General features: G+C 44.8%; 1 protein-coding gene across 1 annotated transcript in view; it reads right to left on the bottom strand.

The window, feature by feature from the left end:
• Nucleotides 1-283: 283 nt before the first annotated feature.
• SYTL1 (synaptotagmin like 1) overlaps nt 284-17,885 on the bottom strand; it is a 69,584-nt gene continuing 51,982 nt past the window's right edge. The window contains exon 15 of the mRNA XM_066572820.1: nt 284-2,542. Coding sequence (XP_066428917.1) covers nt 2,406-2,542 — 137 coding nt within the window. The 3' untranslated portion in view covers nt 284-2,405. The remainder of the gene's footprint in view (nt 2,543-17,885) is intronic.

Here is a 17,885-nt window from a genome sequence, read left to right as displayed (position 1 = left end):
AAGAATAAGGAAGGACACCATATGTCACCGTGAAACCTGTCCCACACAACCCGGCCTGTACATAAAAATTTGCTTTAAAATATACCTCACATCCCTGGAATTTTAATTTAATTATTGCGTTGAACCACCGTTTTATGATTTACTCCTCACAGCTTATACATAAAGCTGCATGCTGATCCTTCTCTTCTGAGCCCGGCCATGTATGCAAACAGCAGTTGACGTCCACAAATGGAACATTTCTGTTCTCAGGAGAAATTGAGTAACACATCATGTTTTTATTGGAAAAATTTTAATTTTTCATTCTCAACTCAAAATGTAAAAAAAAAATTTACAAATCACCTGTGGGGTCAAAACGCTCACTATATACCCCTCGAAGAATTCCCTAAGGTGGTCTAGTTTCCAAAAGGGGGTCAGTTCTTGGGGGTTTCAAATGTACTGATACCTCAGGGGCTGCAAACACAACATGGCTTCCGAAAGTTATTCCAGCACAATCTACATTCCAACACCCAAATAGTGCTTTTTTCCTATGAGCCTGGCCATGTGCCCAAACAGCAGTTTACATCCACATATGGGGCATTTTTAAAAACTGCAGAATCCAGGTAATTTTGTTTCTCTGCTAACTCCTGCTGCGTTGTAGAAAAAAAGTATTTTAAATTAAAAATCTGCAAAAAAAAAAAATGGAACTGTTCTCATTTCTTATGCACTTTTCTTTAATTCCTGTGAAACATCTAAAAGGTTATTAAACTAAATGCCATTTTGAATATTTGAGGGGTGTAGTTTTTAAAATGGGGTGATTCATGGTTTCTGATACATAGGCTCTTAAAATCCATGTCAGAACTGAATTGGTCCTTAAAAAAAAAAAATCAGCTTTTGAAATTTGCTAGTTAAATGTGAATAACTACTGCTAAACTTTGTGGAGTTCTATAAAAAAAATAACACCTAAAAATGATTGCAATATAAAATAGGCCTATGGTAAATGTTAATTTGCGGAGTTTGAGTATCTGTCTTACAAGGCATAAAACTCAGTTTGAAAATTGCTAATTTTTCCAAATTTTTAGTAAATTTAGATTTTTTTCTTAATAAAGAGAAAATTTATTGATGAAAATTTACCACTACAATTTGTCACGGTAAAACAATCTCAGAATCGTGTCGATAAGTAAAAGCATTCAACAGTTATTACCACATAAAGTGACGGATGTCAGATTTGTTAGTTTGACATCTGTAGTAGTTAAATTAATGTAAACTCTTCTGAAAAAGAGTACTTAAACTCCTAACCTGTTGGATCCTAAAAAGGAGGGCTTTAATGAAAGCAGATGATGTCAAACTAATGTCATTAGTTTCTTTAATCTTGCCACAAAAGTGTAAAATGAAGGTGGTGCCATAGATACTGCGTATATGGATTTCAGTAAAGTCTTGATACGGTTCCACACAAAGAGCTCATTCATAAGGTATTGAAAATTGGACTTAATGTTTTGAGTCCAGTGGATTCATAGTTAGGTTAAAAGATAGATATCAGACTGTTGTTAATTAAGTGTATTCTAAACAGAAACTAGATACAAGTGGTGACCACAAAAGTATGTCCTGTGTCCTATTCTTTTGAATATGTTCATAAGTGAAATAAGCACTATAAGTGCATTAAGGGGCCAGTTCTCACCACTCACTCTCAATGAAGACATCTGACTTCATTGACAGTCTGATGTCACTCAGTGAGAGTGAATGATGTGCACCGCCCACCTGACGGATTGACAGCGCCAGGAGCTGGATCTAAGAGCCTGTCCAGGCGAAAGGAAGGTAAGCATGAAAAAAAAGGGAATAGCGTAGGTAAAACTGTGGCCGTCATTACAGGTCCTCATTAATATACATATATTAGGAGGCTTTATATGTTGTATTGGACATAATCAGACAATGGATTTGCATCACTTTTGAGTAATGTAATAGTCTTAAACTGTATTTGAGGATTAAAATGTGGTTCAGTCTTAATAAAATTGTCACTGCACAGGATATTTAAAAATATGTACAGTTATGGCTGATTGGTAAAGTTGCCCATACTCATTAATTTTGTCCGAAAATTAAAGTTTCACAGGATCAGACATCCATCTAAAGAGTATTTGCAATGGTAAATGCCGCTAGCAGTTTTTTGTAGGTAAAATACAGCAATGTTGGATTTCTTTTAGCCAAACTATACATTTTTCCCAGAACTAGCCATACTGAAGGTGTGAGATACTCTGTTCTCCTCCAGTCATGCACTTTCAGACAATCCAATCATGCATGTTATTTGGGGATGGGAGATGGGGTTCGGGTGAAATAATGCCAAGCTTAAGAACTTCACACTGGCAGTTATCTAATGTATAAGGCCAGCTTATAATTATTAGCTGAGGTAAGAGTAGGTCTTATGCGAAATGTTATTAGCGGGGGGTTAAATTCTGTCTTAGTGGCAGTGTAACTTCTGTCCATTCGCATGGATTTTTTATAACTGTCTCCCAGAATGTTTTTTCTTGTTCTGTAGAATCCATCCAACTGACAGGAACATCATAACTGCTTCCTGTAATACAGAAAGATATTTTTACAAAAAATATTCCAGATATCAATTATTAAAACAAGGAAATAAAGGGAATAGAAAAATGTTACATGATTTAGGCCTCATTTACACAATAGGAAGCTTTATCCTATATTTGCATGTTTAAGGAAGGTATATGAAGAAATAGCAGCGACATAACATAAAATGAAAACTTAAATTGAGATCAAAATGTAAATTTTCTGCTTGTAAGATAGTTATACCACACAAATAGTCAAAAGGGATGTCTGAATTATTCACCTTTTATATAAATAGGCTCCCCATGTGTAAAAAAAATAACAAACAAGCCTATACTCACCTCTACTGGGTTCGCGTTGTGTCCAGTGCCACAGCTCCAGGTCTCCCTTGTGACGTATCGCTTATAGGCTGCAGCAGCAGAATTATGGGATGTCACAGGCTGCTGCAGCAAGTGACGAAGCTCAGTGCTTGATCGCTCTTTCATTGGTTACAGCAGCCTGTGATGTCCAGTGCACAGGTTGCTGCAGCCTTTAAACAGTATGACACAGAGGGGACTCAGAGCTGTGGATACTGTCTCTGGACAGACATTTTCAAGTCCCTCTGGAGATGTTCTATTGTGTTTAAGTCAGAACTCAAGAACATTCATAGAGTTGTCTCTAAGCCACTCCTGTGTTGTGTTGTCTTGTCTGTGCGCTTAGGGTCATTGTCTTGTTGCAAAGTGAACTTTTTGCCCAGTCTGGGGTCCTTTGTGCTCTGGATCAGGTTTTTATTGGCCTCAATAATTCTTAAATGAGATAAAATCTGGAACTAACAGGGTAAAAAGGGCCTTGTTATGAGAGGTGACCAAGAACCCAATGGTCACTCTGGCTGAGTTCCAAAGTTCCTGTGTGCAGATGGGAGAAACTTCCAGATGGTCAACTATCACTGCAGCAATCTACCAATCTGGGCTTTATGACAGAGTGGCCTGAAAGACGCTGCTCCTTAGTAAAAGACACATGAAAGCTGCCTGGAGTTTGCCAAACAGCACCTAAAGGACTCTCAGACTGTGAGAAACAAGATTCTGTGGTCTGATAAAACAAAGATTGAACTTTTCAGCCTCAATTCCAAGTGTTATGTCTGGAGTAAACAAAGACTGTTCATCATCTGCCCAATACCATACCTACAGTGAAGCGTGCTGTGGGGGTGTTTTTTAGTTCCTAGGACAGAGAGACTGGTCAGGGTTGATAGTTCAGAGATATTCTTAATGAAAACCTTGTCTAGAACGCAAGGGACCTCAAACTGGGCAGAAGGTTCCCCTTGCAACTAAACAATGACCCTAAGCACACAGCAAGGCAACGCAGGAGTGGCTTAGGGACAACTCTGAATATCTTTGAGTGGCCCAGCCAGAGCTCCTACTTAAACCCAGTCAAACATTTCTGAAAGGACTTGAAAATGGCTGCCCACAGACAGTTCCCATCCAACCTGACAGAGCTTGAGAAGATCTGCAGAGAGAATGGCAGAAAATCCTGAAATCCAGGTGTGTAAACTTTGTGGAATCATACCCAAAGAGACTAGAGACTGTAATCATTGCCAAAGTGCTTCAACTAATTATTGAGTACAGGGTGTGAATACTTGTACCAGCGGCGCTGCAGCTAGTCCCATTGAAAGCAATGAGCTGCAGGCAACCCCGGCAGTGATTTTTTGGAGAAGGGCTTGAAATTATAAGCTCTTCCCTGAAAATTATCCCTAGCTGGTGTAAAAAACAAAAGAAAATATATACTCACCTCTCCGCCGCTGTCTTAACGCTTGGCTCCCCGGCACTGTACTGAAGTTCTTTCAACAAGCGGGGATTTAAAATCCCTGCCTCCTGAAAGAGCTGTATCTGATTGACTGAGCGCTCAGCCAATCATAGGCAGTGCTCAGCCATTGAATGACAGCGGAGCGCTGACTGTGATTGGTCACAGCGCTCGGCCAATCACAGGCAGTACTCAGCCATTCATTAAATTCAAGGAGCTGTCATTCAAAGATTGGCTGAACGCTGCCTGTGATTGGCTGAGCGCTCAGCCAATGAGACACAGCCCTTTCAGGAGGAGGGGATTTTTAAATATCCGCCTGCTGAAAGTGCTTCAGTATAGTGCCGGCATGGAAAAGAGAACACACGTCAGAGCCCCGACAGAGGAGAAGAGGTGAGTATATATATATATATATATATTTTTTTTTTTTTACAGCAGCATAGGTGCGCCAAAAAAAACGCTTGCCTGACTGAAAAATTGCCCTCAATTTTTCATTTTCATAAGGGCCAACAGGAGTAAAAGTTATAGTTGTGAATTATCTGTCACTTTTTTAATTAATTTCACAAATGTTTCACTAATATACATGCATAAAAAAACACTAATTATTTCTTAAACTTTTTTTTATTTCTCCAAAACATAAATATTTATAATATTACTCACAGATAACCCACAAGTACCGAAAATGTAGGTTGTGAAATGTTTAGATGCATGACAGGGAAGAAGGGAAGGAACACTACTTGGCTTTTGCTGTGCAGATTTTTCTGGAATCATTTTTGATGCCATGTTGAATTTACAGAGCCCCTGAGGTACCAGTAAAGAGAAAAACCAAAAAGTGACCTCATTTTGAAAATTATACCCCTCAAGACATTCATCTAGGCATGTAGTGAGCATTGTGTCAACACAGTGCTCAGAAGGAGAGACCTGCCAGTTAGCATTTGAAGAGTAGATTTTGCTGGATTGGTTTTTAGGTGCCATGTCACATTTTCAGAGTCTATGATATATCAGTACAGTGAAAACCCACCTGAGGTGCGACCCCATTTAGAAAACTACTCCCCTTAGGGTAGTCATCTATTGCTATAAGAAGTAGTAGTTTTGTTTGAGTGGGGGAATATGTAAACTGTGCAGAGTACATCAGAGTATAATAATTTTTTGGTTGGGGAATGGATAAAAAACAGCAATTCCATCATACCTGTAGGTTACCCCGCGGCGGCTGCGGGTCCTCCCGGGGCAGCGGGGCGCTGGGTCCCACGGTCGGGGCGCGTCCCCCTGGCTTGTTGTCCGGTTGCCAGGGGTGCGGGTGGCTGGTCGGTGTGATGCTGTTGGTGCACGGTTTGGTGCGCATGTTTGCAGGTCCAGGCGGCACTGTGCGCACGCGCACCTGTAGTCAGCCCCGTGCATTAGCACCTTTTAAATTAGTGCTGTGGGAGTGAGTGTTTCCCTCTCTCCGCCCCTGGACGGAGGCTTGTTTTTAAGGCTGGCAGTGACTTGCATTTACTGCCAGTTATTTGGTTTCCTTCAGCGTGCTAGCATCCTGCCTCTGTTGGTCTCCAGCGTTGTCAGCTTGTTCTGTCATATCTGCCAGGTTCTCCCAGCTGCCTTGGCCTGCTTGTATTTTTCTGTTGGTTGTATCATCTGCCCATCCTGTCGGTATTCTATCTTGTTACATCTTGGTACGCCAGTGGCAGGGACAGGGAGGTGCGGGTAAGTTCTAGGGCAACCCGGGTTGGCGTACCAGTGGGTAGGATACCGTAACATAATAACTGGCCCTTAAATTACCCTGTGGGTTTTGTTTGGCTCTCCAGTGGAGACTATGAGTGTCCTTGCTAGTCAGTTGTAGGATCTAGTTGGGTGTGATCCAAGACCTGCCCGGTCATATGGTGGCCCAGGAGCAGCGAGCGTTGGCGCAGGTTTTTGCCGCCCCGTCTATCCCTGAGCCCAAGTGTCCTCTCCTAGAGGTATTTTCAGGGAAGAGAAGCAAGTTTTTTGTTTTTCAGCAGGCATGTAGACTGTATTTTCGGATGCGGCCCTGTTCATCTGGCTCAGAGTCCCAGAAAGTGGGATTAATTATGTCCCTACTGCGGGGTCCCCTCGAGACATGGGCCTACTCCTTACCCGTGAGTTCAGCTTGCCTGCAGTCAGTGGATTCGTTTTTTTCGGGAACTAGAAGGTATTTTTGATGAGCCGGATGGGGCGGGGTTGGCGGTGTCACAGCTCATGTCTCTACGTCAGGGGCAGCAGTGGGTAGAGGACTATTGCTCTAAGTTTAGACAGTATGCTGGTGAAACCTCCTGGAATGATAGTGCCCTAAAAGATGTGTTTTTGTTGGGTCTTTCTGATGATGTCAAGGATCTACTTTTTTCTCATCCCACTCCCGTAACACTCAATGAGGTAATGGAATTGGCAGTAAAAGCTGACAGGAGGCTGAGATGTAGAACAGAGGAACGTCAGGCCTGTTAAACTAGGGAATCTTCCAGACCCGCTTCCAGTTCTTCCAAGCCAACTCCTGGTACCGAGCCTATGGAAGTGGACCATCTAAGGCCCGAGGAACGGCGACGGTTCTGGATGACTCACCGTCTTTACTTCTACTGTGGGAAAGCCGGACATCTGTGTAGCGATTAGAGATGAGCGAACGTACTCGGTAAGGGCGATTTCGCAATCGAGCACCGCGATTTTAGAGTACTTCACTACTCGGGTGAAAAGTACTCGGGTGCGCTGTGGGGCGGGGGGTTGCAGCGGGGAACAGGGGGGAGCCCTCTCTCTCTCCCTCTCCCCCCCCCACTCCCCACTGCAACCCCCTGCTCACCCCCAGCGCACCCGAGTACTTTTCACCCGAGTAGTGAAGTACTCGAAAATCGCAGTGCTCGATTGCAAAATCGCCCTTACCGAGTACGTTCGCTCATCTCTAGTAGCGATCTGTCCTCAGAGACATCTGCAATAGCAGTCTGGACCGGCAGAAAACTACAGATCCTAGGCGATTGTCGGGAGGATCACCTAGGATCACAGGTGCCTTGTCAAGTTGGCTTCCGAAATTTTAGTCGATCCAGGCAAGCCTTCATTGATTCGGGCGCTGCCGCCAATTTGATTAATTTAACTTTTGTCAGACCTCTAGTGACTGAATTCTCAGCGCTAAAGTCCCCCATACACTTCACTAGCATTGACTCTACCCCTCTGTCTGCAGGAGTTGTCCGATGGAGGAATCCCATTCTGCAGTTCACTGTGGGTGTTCTCCACTCTGAGAATCTGTCCTTCCTGGTGATGGAAAGGATGTCCGTAGATGTGGTGCTTGGTATGCCCTGGTTGGCATTGCACAACCCCCAAATTGATTGATCCATCCGGGAATTGACACGTTGGGGGTTGTCCTGTCGTAATCACGTAACCACTGTCTCCATGTGCTCAGCCGATACCGTACTTATCTCAAAATATTTGTCTGATTTTCAGGACGTATTTTCCAAGAAACTGTCTGAGACTTTGCCTCCTCATAGGGAGTGGGACTGTGGTATTGATTTGATCCCCGACAGTCCAATCCGTAAGGGAGTCATTTTCAATTTGTCTGGGCGTGAGCACGAAGCCCTTAAGCCCTATATCTCAGAGTCTCTGGCCAAATGACATATCAGGCCATCCAGGTTCCCTGCCGGGGCAGGTCTCTTCTTTGTGGAGAAGAAGGATGGGAAATTGAGGCCTTGTTTGGATTATCGAGCTTTGAATAAAATTACAGTAAAGAACCAGTGCTCCTTGCCCCCGATTTCTGACTTATTGAATCAGGTAGTAGGGGCCCACTGGTTTTCCAAATTGGACTTAATTGGATCGCTTACAATCTAATTCGCATTTGAGAGGGAAATGAGTGGAAGACTGCGTTCAACACCCCATTAGGACATTTTGAATGTCTGGTCATGCCCTTTGGACTTTGTAACGCCCCCGCTGTGTTCCAGCGATTTATGAACGCGGTCTTCCATGACTTCCTGGGGGTATTTATGGATGACATTCTGGTGTACTCCTCGGACTGGGATTCCCATGTGCAGCACCTCAGGTTGGTTCGGACCTGTTTGCGTGAATACCAACTTTTTGTCAAGTTGGAAAAATGCACATTTGGTACTAAACAAGTGTCGTTCCTGGCTTATGTGATTTCACCCACGGAGATTCAAATGGAATCTGATAAAGTGGCTGCAATCTCCCAATGGGTCAGACCAGACAACCTAAAAGCTCTCCAGCGATTTTTGGGTTTCGCTAATTTTTACCGCAAATTCATTAAAAATTACTTAGTTATTGCCCAACCCCTGACCGATCTTACCAAAAAGGGGGCTGACTTGGTAAGATGGTCACCAGAGGCCCTAGAGGCTTTTAGTTGTCTAAAAAGGGCGTTTTTCATTGCCCCGGTGTTAGTACAGCCGGCCGCGCGGCAACCGTTTTTTATTGAAGTCGATGCATCCGAGGTGGGGGCAGGGGCGGTTTTGTCTCAGGAGGTCAGCAGGAGATCCGGGTATAGTCCATGTGCGTTCTTCTCATGGGAGTTTAATTTGGCGGAACGTAATTACGACGTGGGGAACCGTGAGTTATTGGCAATCAAGTGGGCTCTAGAAGAGTGGCAACACCATCTTGAGGGGGCTAGACACCCCATTACTGTGTACACTGATCACAAAAACTTGGTAAATCTAGACAATGCTAAAAAGACTCACAGCTCGGCAGGCCAGGTGGGCACTATTTTTTGCCCGGTTTAATTTCGTCGTGACATATATTCCGGGAGAGAAGAACGTGAAGGCGGATGCCCTGTCACGGAGTTTGGGGGCACCAGAAGGTGAGACTGACTCCCAAGAATATCTTGGCACCTGGGGTGGTGGTGGCAGCTGTAGAATCCGACCTCGTCCCTCAACTACAGAATGGTCAGCAGGACACTCCCTGGGGAGTGCCGGAGGGCAGATGGTTTGTGCCAGAGACCTTGCGTCTCAGAGTCATTGAATAATCTCACTCATCGGTTTTCGCAGGCCATCCAGGGGTTCAGGGTACTCTTGATCTTTGTTCTAGACACTTCTGGTGGCCAGGCATGTCTCAGGAGATCCGTCACTTTGTTAAGGAAAGCTCAGTCTGTGCACGCAGTAAAAGTGGGCGTCGGTAGTCCGGAGGGGCCTCTGAGACCTTTACCGGTACCTTTTCGTCCGTGGTCGCAGTTAACAGTAGATTTTATCACCGATCTCCCGGAATCTCAGAAGTACACCACTATTTTAGTGGTTGTAGACCGTTTATCAAAAATGGCACATTTTGTGGCGTTAAAAATGCTACCTTCGGCAATAGAATTTTCCAAGATTTTTGTGAAAGAAATCATTCGTCTACATGGGGTTCCCGAGAACATTGTATCAGATTGCGGGGTTCAGTTTGTTGCGCAGTTTTGGCGAGCCTTCTGCAAAAACCTGGGAACGTCGCTGTCCTTCTCGTCAGCCTTCCACCCGCAAACTAATGTCAGACGGAATGGAAGAACCAGGATTTAGTGCAATATTTATGGTTGTTTGCCAGTGAAAAAGCTCATCAGTTGACAGAATGTTTGCCGTTGGCAGAGTTTGCGCTAAACAATCGCACTTGTTCTTCTACTGGGGTGTCTCCATTCTTTTGTGTATATGGGCAGCATCCTCACTTCCTTACGGCTATTTGTACTCCATCTGCCTGTCCTGCAGCTGATGTTGCCACAGATGCGCTGCAGGGATTATGGAATGAAGTGCAAGAAAACTTTGAAGCGACGGAGGCTCGTATGCAGTTGCGTAGTGGGAAGAGTTTGTCAGTGTCTGAACCTTACAGGGTGGGACAGATGGTATACATACCTGTCTTCTAAAAATCTCAAATTGAAGCTTCCGTCTTTAAAACTGGCGCCGCGTTATGTGGGGCCCTTTGTCATCACGCGGGTAGTCAATCCTCTGGCTTATGAACTTGATTTGCCAGCTACATTGAGAGTTCACCGGGGGTTTCATAAGTCTTTATTGAAGCCTTTTGTTCCTTCGGTGGAGCTGTGTCAGGGTTTGTTTTTTTGTGGGATAAGCTGTCTTTTTCATTAGTAACATTTTTGTGTAGATATGACTTTTTGATCACTTTTTATTGTGTCTTTTGGGGAGATTGCAGAAATAAAATAGGAATTTAGCTATTTTTAAAATATTATTTGATGATACAAGTTTTGTGGAGGTTTTTTTCTGTTTGCATTTTTTAGACAATGAATCTTGTCTTATTGGTAAAATGACCATTTTTGATTTTTCTTTTCTGTGAATTTTTTGGTATTTAAAAAGCAACCTTTTTATGTTTTTTTTTAACAACATTTATTAGTCCCGGTAGGGAACTTGAAGATGTGATTGCTTGATCACTTATGTAATACACTGCACTACCTATGTAGTGCAGAGTATTATGTATAAGGCCTCATGCCCATGGGCTCGCACGGTTTGCCCGTGCACAATCCTGCAGTGGATTCCACCCGGCCCGCAGGCATGAGGCCAGAAAATACATTATACTCACCTGTCCAGCCGCTGTGGGGTTCTCCTCTGTCGCAGCTGGACCTTCTGTGTTCTGCATGGAGATTGCGCTCGGGACGCCGGCAGCGTCCCGTCCGCATTCACCGTGCCGTCCCTTTTCTTTTAAAAAAAACTCCTGCTTTCCCGCGGCACGGATGCAATGACAGCCGCGTCTGTGCCGTGGATCCGGACAGCTTCAATTGGCTTTAATGGAAGCCGCGGGAGCCGTCCATGCGGGAAAACAACACAAGAATTGAGCATGCTGCGGTTGTTCTCCCTTGCGTGCGATCCACACGCCAGGGCAAAATGACATCCGCAGGTATTTAATTACGTATCGCACGTTTGGGAGACCCGCGTAGATTTTGAAAATCGATTTATGCCGTGGACATGAGGCCTAAGTTCTTATTCAGATAGCCATAATTTTGGGTCATGTAGTGTCTTTGTAGCACACGACCCCCTTATAGCCTATGAGGCTATATGCGATTGATTTTTCACATGGACAGATGGTGTGAAGAAAATCACTGCATGTTCTATTCTCTGCCATTTTCATGGACAATAATAGGATATGTCATGTGCTATGTCCACACATGGGCGGGTGTCTGTGTGACATCTGATGTGAGTTTCGGCCAGATGCCACTCGCAAAATGGCTATGTGAATCCAGCCTGTTATTTTTTTTACTTACCATCAGCCTATTAGACCCTACCACTTGTAGGCTCTAATAGGCCACAGTACATGACAGAGCAAAAGGCCATGGTTTGGGCTCTGACTGTCACAGCAACCATCAGTACCCAGAGATTGCTTCAGTGGCAGTGCCAATTCGGGAAAGAAGGAGTGCATTTCCTGTCTAAACCACTTAGATGTTATGGTCAGCATTGACTGTGGCATCCAAGTGGTTAAACGGCTTGGATCAGAGCCATATCTGATCCTGGCAGCTGCAGCAGGACCCAGGCTGTGATTTACAGCCCTAATCCTGTGGTCCTTTTCCTCTGGTGGGTCATGTGGTCTCAATTCTAACTAGCTCAGATTTACTTAGGTTTATGTGCTCTAAAATTAGTCAGTTATTCACACAGCATAACTCCTGTGTGATGGACCCTACCACACAAGCTGAGTAGAGGGGATCACATACACTCCTATCACAAGTACTGATGATGAGCTGTGACACAGCTCCTGTCACACAGTTATAATAGATGAGATCACAGCTCATCCACCTGACTGTATACTTGTAGTCTATAGCTTATTTAGGTTAATATAAAATACAGATTATAATGGCAGCATCTGCAGGCAGAGAAGGTACAGGCTGTAGCTCATGTGTTGGGTACTGATGCATCATGAGATTGATAGCACAAAACAGTGAAAGAAAACGCAGGGACACATCTATGCATCAATATGGTGCCTGATAGGCAGCACTGCATGGAAGTGACTGCAATGTACATAGGAGACCTTCAGGGTATGACAAAAAAATAAAAGAGGGGGTCAGGTGTTACGTCTGCAAAGGACGTGCTGAACAAGCACCCGAAAACGTGCACAATAATTGCTCACAGTGTGGCGATCAAAACAAACCAACAAATAATACATGGGAAGTCTTTCCCCAAATACGTAACAAACGAGGGAGAGGGCTCTGCCTGACACAGCAGACTGATTGCGTCGATAGATACAGGCCTGCACTCGTTCCTGGGACCTAAGTAACCCTACTTGGGCAAACTGATAAAGGACAAAACAAAATAAAACATAGCACTTAGCTTTAGTAGAATAAGCCGCAGCACACAGAGCCATCCGGACTAAGGAACAGTGGACACCACGCAGTCCACAGGAGCCACAAACTGCCAGCTCAGACAGCTACAGCACCTTAGCTTCCTATCCATCCCAGCTAAATAGCCAGCTAATCATCCACAGATATGAGCACATTGCATCACACCTACTAAGCTAGAAGGTGCAGAACCAAGTCTAATACCCGCACCGGACTCCGTCAACCCGGCAGTGATCTCAGCACTGCTGCAACAGTACCTCCCCTTCCTGAAGGGTCCCCAGGACCCTTAGGACCAGGTCGCTTAGGATTCAGCCTGTGAAAATTTCCCACTAATCGGTCCGCATAGACGTCCGCTGATGGTACCCACGTCATTTCCTCAGGACCAAAGCCATGCCAATGCACCAATAACTGGAGAGATCTCCTAACTAGGCGAGAGTTCACTATGCGACCTACCTCACAATGAACATCTCCATCCACCACAATGGGGGCCGACGGAGAAGAACCATTGCTAGAGTCCACAAATTTATGAAACACATTATGGATTCTCATAGAACTAGGAATCTTTAAACGGAAAGACACCGAACCAATTTTCTCCATGATTTTAAATGGACCGACGAAATGTGAACCCAACCTGAATGACTGCTGTTTTTACGTTCCTAGTAGACAACCAAACCAAGTCCCCCACCAAGAAATTAGCCCTCACCGAACGTCTGTTATCAGTCACCAGCTTAAAATTTTTAGCAGATGTCTCCGTAAAATCCAGCGGTATATTGTTTAGCCCAAATTCAGGCAAAGGCCTCAATCTCCCAGCAGGAGAATTCCGAGGTGACTTAGTCTTGGCACAAACCTTACAGGATGCAACAAAACTGAAAACATCCCGTCACAAAGATGGCCACCAAAACCTTCTTGTGAGTAGCTTCCGGGTATTATGGATTCCCGGGTACCCAGCCAACCCAGGATTGTGCATCTCAGACAGTACCTGCAGCCTTAAATCGACAGGAACTAACAGCTTTCCCGCTGGCAACCCTGCTAGTGACAGATCCCGCGCATTACGGAACTGCTCCTCCAACCCCTCCAAAAGAATGGGCGTGGGAGGTTCATATTAAATTACGGGAACGAAATTCCCTGAAACAGCATCAGCCTTAAAGGGGTTGTCCCGCGCCGAAACGGGTTTTTTTTTTTTCAACCCCCCCCCCGTTCGGCGCGAGACAACCCCGATGCAGGAACTTAAAAAAAAAACAGCACAGCGCTTACCTGAATCCCCGCGCTCCGGTGACTTCTATACTTACCGGTTGAAGATGGCCGCCGGGGTCTGCTCCCTCCGTGGACCGCAGCTCTTCTGTGCGGTCCATTGCCGATTCCAGCCTCCTGATTGGCTGGAATCGGCACATGACGGGGCGGAGCTACACGGAGCAACACGGAGCCCCATAGAGAACAGCAGAAGACCCGGACTGCGCAAGCGCGTCTAATTTGGCCATTAGACGGCGAAAATTAGACGGCAACCATGGAGACGGGGCTGCCAGCAACGGAACAGGTAAGTGAAAAACTTTTTATAACTTCTGTATGGCTCATAATTAATGCACAATGTACATTACAAAGTGCATTATTATGGCCATACAGAAGTGTATAGACCCACTTGCTGCCGCGGGGCAACCCCTTTAATGTTTTACTGCCTAACTATATAACAAGAAAGTCAAAACGCGAAAGAAACAAATACCACCGCGCCTGTCTCAGGTTAAGTCTCCTGGCTGTCTCCACAGTCACCTTATGCTGACCTCCTTCCATCCAGTGTTGCCACTCCTCCAATGCCCACTTAATCGCCAACAGTTCTCTGCCACCAACATCATAATTGCGCTTGGCTGGCGAAAATTTGCATGAAAAAAAAAGCACAAGGTCGAAGATCTTAGAATGTATTGGTACCCAGGGATAGCACCGCACCTACCCCCACCTCTGAGGCATCTACCTCCACTACAAACGGTCTGGACGAGTCCAGTTGTACTAAAACCGGAGCCGCCGCCAAACATCCCTTCAACTCCTGAAAGGATTGTAACGCCTCTTCTTGTGAAAACACCTCAGCAGAAACAGACCAATCATCAGGTAACTCGGCTTGCACAGGAGACACTTCTACTGAAATACAACAATCCGTACAGTAGGGGCTCCACTTAACAATGTCTCCCTTCTCGCAATCTACCATGGGATTATGCAACCGCAACCAGGGCAAACTCAAGACGATTTGCGCCAGAAGGGATTCCATTACATACAAAGTGATGACTTCGGTGTGAAATAATCCAATTTTTGAACAAAGGTTTGGTACACAAAACTACAGAAACCTCTGAGACAACGGAGAGGCATCAATAGCAGAGATGGGGATGGGGGAATCCAGAGGTTTTACCTCTAACTCACACCGCTTGATTGTCCCTTGATGAATAAGATTGACGCCCGCTCCACAATCGAAGAAGATCGTGATTGGATCAATACCACCCTCAGCGAATATCTCAGCAGGAAGCACCAGCCTAGGGGACGACATCCAAGCAATCATTGGACCTAGAGAGGTTTCCCCTCTAACTTCCAGACTACCTAGTCTTCCTAGCTGAGAGTTATGGTGAGGATACTTTTGCAGGAACTGTCCTGTCTGGTTGCAGTGGAAACACTGCCCTTTGCTTTGACCCCTCTTGCACCTACGGGCATTGCCACCCAATAAACCCAATTGCATGGGTTCCTCCCCATCCGTAAGCAGGGAAGCAGGAATGTGAAAAAACTCCTTATATCTTCCCCTAATCCGTCTTCCTACCCTAATGGCTAAAGACATTGCTGCATCAAGGCTTTAAGGCACGAGATACCCACCAAAAGGTCCTTAATCCCATCCGTTATGCCACACTTAAAGGAGATGTCCCGCGCCGAAACGGGTTTTTTTTTTTTTAAACCCCCCCCCCGTTCGGCGCGAGACAACCCCGATGCAGGGGTTAAAAAACCCACCCGCACAGCGCTTACCTGAATCCCGGCGGTCCGGCGTCTTCATACTCACCTGCTGAAGATGGCCGCCGGGATCCTCTGTCTTCATGGACCGCAGGGCTTCTGTGCGGTCCATTGCCGATTCCAGCCTCCTGATTGGCTGGAATCGGCACGTGACGGGGCGGAGCTACACGGAGCTACACGGAGCCCCATAGAGAAGAGGAGAAGACCCGGACTGCGCAAGCGCGGCTAATTTGGCCATCGGAGGGCGAAAATTAGTCGGCACCATGGAGACGAGGACGCCAGCAACGGAGCAGGTAAGTATAAAACTTTTTATAACTTCTGTATGGCTCATAATTAATGCACAATGTACATTACAAAGTGCATTATTATGGCCATACAGAAGTGTATAGACCCACTTGCTGCCTCGGGACATCTCCTTTAAACTTACTCCACAATGCAGGGTCGTTCCAGAGCACAAAACTTTAGAAGAGGGGAGCAAGAAAATGCCCATGCCTGAGGGGCATCCTGCAACCTGGACATAATGATTCTCACCCTCTGGAGCTCACCTGAGGACAGGGAGGGGGTAGGCTGAAAAAAAGTTTGCAGGACTGTTTGAAACAAAAAAAATTTAACCTCTCTCCAGAAAAACAATCTGGAATACTGATCTTAGGCTTCTTAATATAAGCCTCCAGCACAGGTTGCTGCTGTTTGATCTCAGCAACCTCCAACGCATCTTAACAAAGTTAAACAATATCCCACCGAGTAAGTATGGCTGTAAATTCTGTTATGTCTGCAAAGGACGTGCTGGACAAGCACCTGCAAACATGCACAATAATTGCTCACAGTGTGGCGATCAAAACAAACCAACGAATAATACATGGGAAGTCTTTCCCCAAATATGTAACGAACGAGGGAGAGGGCCCTGCCTGACACAGCAGACTGATTGCGTCGATAGATACAGGCCTGCACTCGTTCCTGGGACCTAAGTAACCCTACTTGGCCAAACTGATAAAGGACAAAACAAAATAAAACATAGCACTTAGCTTTAGTAGAATAAGCCGCAGCACACAGAGCCGTCCAGAGTAAGGTACAGCAGACGCCACGCTGTCCACGGGAGCCACTAATTGCCAGCTCAGACAGCGAGCAAATAAAAATTTACAGTACCTTAGCTTCCTATCCATCCCAACTAAATATCCAGCTAATCATCCACAGATGTGAGCACATTGCATCACACCTACTAAGCTGGAAGGTGCAGAACCCTGTCTGAAACCCGCACCGGAGTCCATCAACCCGGCAGCGATCTCAGCATTGCTGCAACGGCAGGGGATGGAAAAACTTGTTTCTACCAAAGTGGTAGAATTTTGTCTGTAGTTAAATCAGCCCATAATTATGATCCATTTTTGTATTTACATTTATAAAAAAAATATATGTTTCTATCCCCAGATCTTCCAAGACTAACGTTAGAATAGTATCACCTGCTGTTTCTATTGAAAAGCCTTTCTAAGTTCAACCACTTCAATAATTGTTCCAAGGTGGTCACATATACTCAGTATTACGTCCCTCTTTGAGAATGCAGAGGGGTCTCTGTTGTGGTGAATTGAATATTTCTCATTAACCCCTTAGTGACGAAGCCTGTTTGCACCTTAGTGACGGAGCCAAATTTTGGAAATCTGACATGCGTCGTTCAACGTGGCATAACTCCGTAAAGGCTTTACATATCCCAGTGATTCTGACACAGTTTTTTCGGCACATATTGTACTTCATTTAGGTTGTAAAAAGAGACCGATATTATTTGTGTATATTTATTAAAAGTACCAATATTGGAAAAATTTTGAAACAATTGTCATTTTTTCACATTTTCAACCGTAATATCTCAAATATGTCCAAACATACTGTACAAATTTTTGATAAGATATGTATTTCCATCTGTTTACTTTATTCTGAATGCACACTTGAAAAACTTTTGTGTTTTTTTTAACCATTTAGAGGACGTACAAATTTAACATTACTTTTCAGCATTTTGAGGAGCACTTTGTTTTCCTGCACCAAGCCAAGTTTGCAAAGGCTCATAAGTGTCAGAATAATAGATACACCCACAAATGACCCCATTTTAAAAACTACACCCCTTAGTGTATTCACTGAGGGGGGTCATGAGTATTTTGACCCCACCAGTTTTTTTCAGGAATTAGTTCAATTTAGGGGACAAAAAATAAAATTTCATATTTTTGCAAATATGTCATTTTAAAGACATATTTTTTTCCTATAGAGCCCATGAAAATGAGGATTTACACACCAAAATGGATACCCCCGTTTCTCCCGTGTTCAGAAACATACCCATTGTGGCCCTAATCTTATGTCTGGATGCATAACGGGAGCCAAAATGAAAGGAGTAGTC

This window comes from Eleutherodactylus coqui, chromosome 1, assembly GCF_035609145.1.
Source record: "Eleutherodactylus coqui strain aEleCoq1 chromosome 1, aEleCoq1.hap1, whole genome shotgun sequence".
Taxonomy (NCBI): Eukaryota; Metazoa; Chordata; class Amphibia; order Anura; family Eleutherodactylidae; genus Eleutherodactylus; species Eleutherodactylus coqui.
The sequence above is the reverse complement of the archived record's forward strand: the minus strand, read 5'-3'. Positions and strand labels throughout refer to the sequence as shown.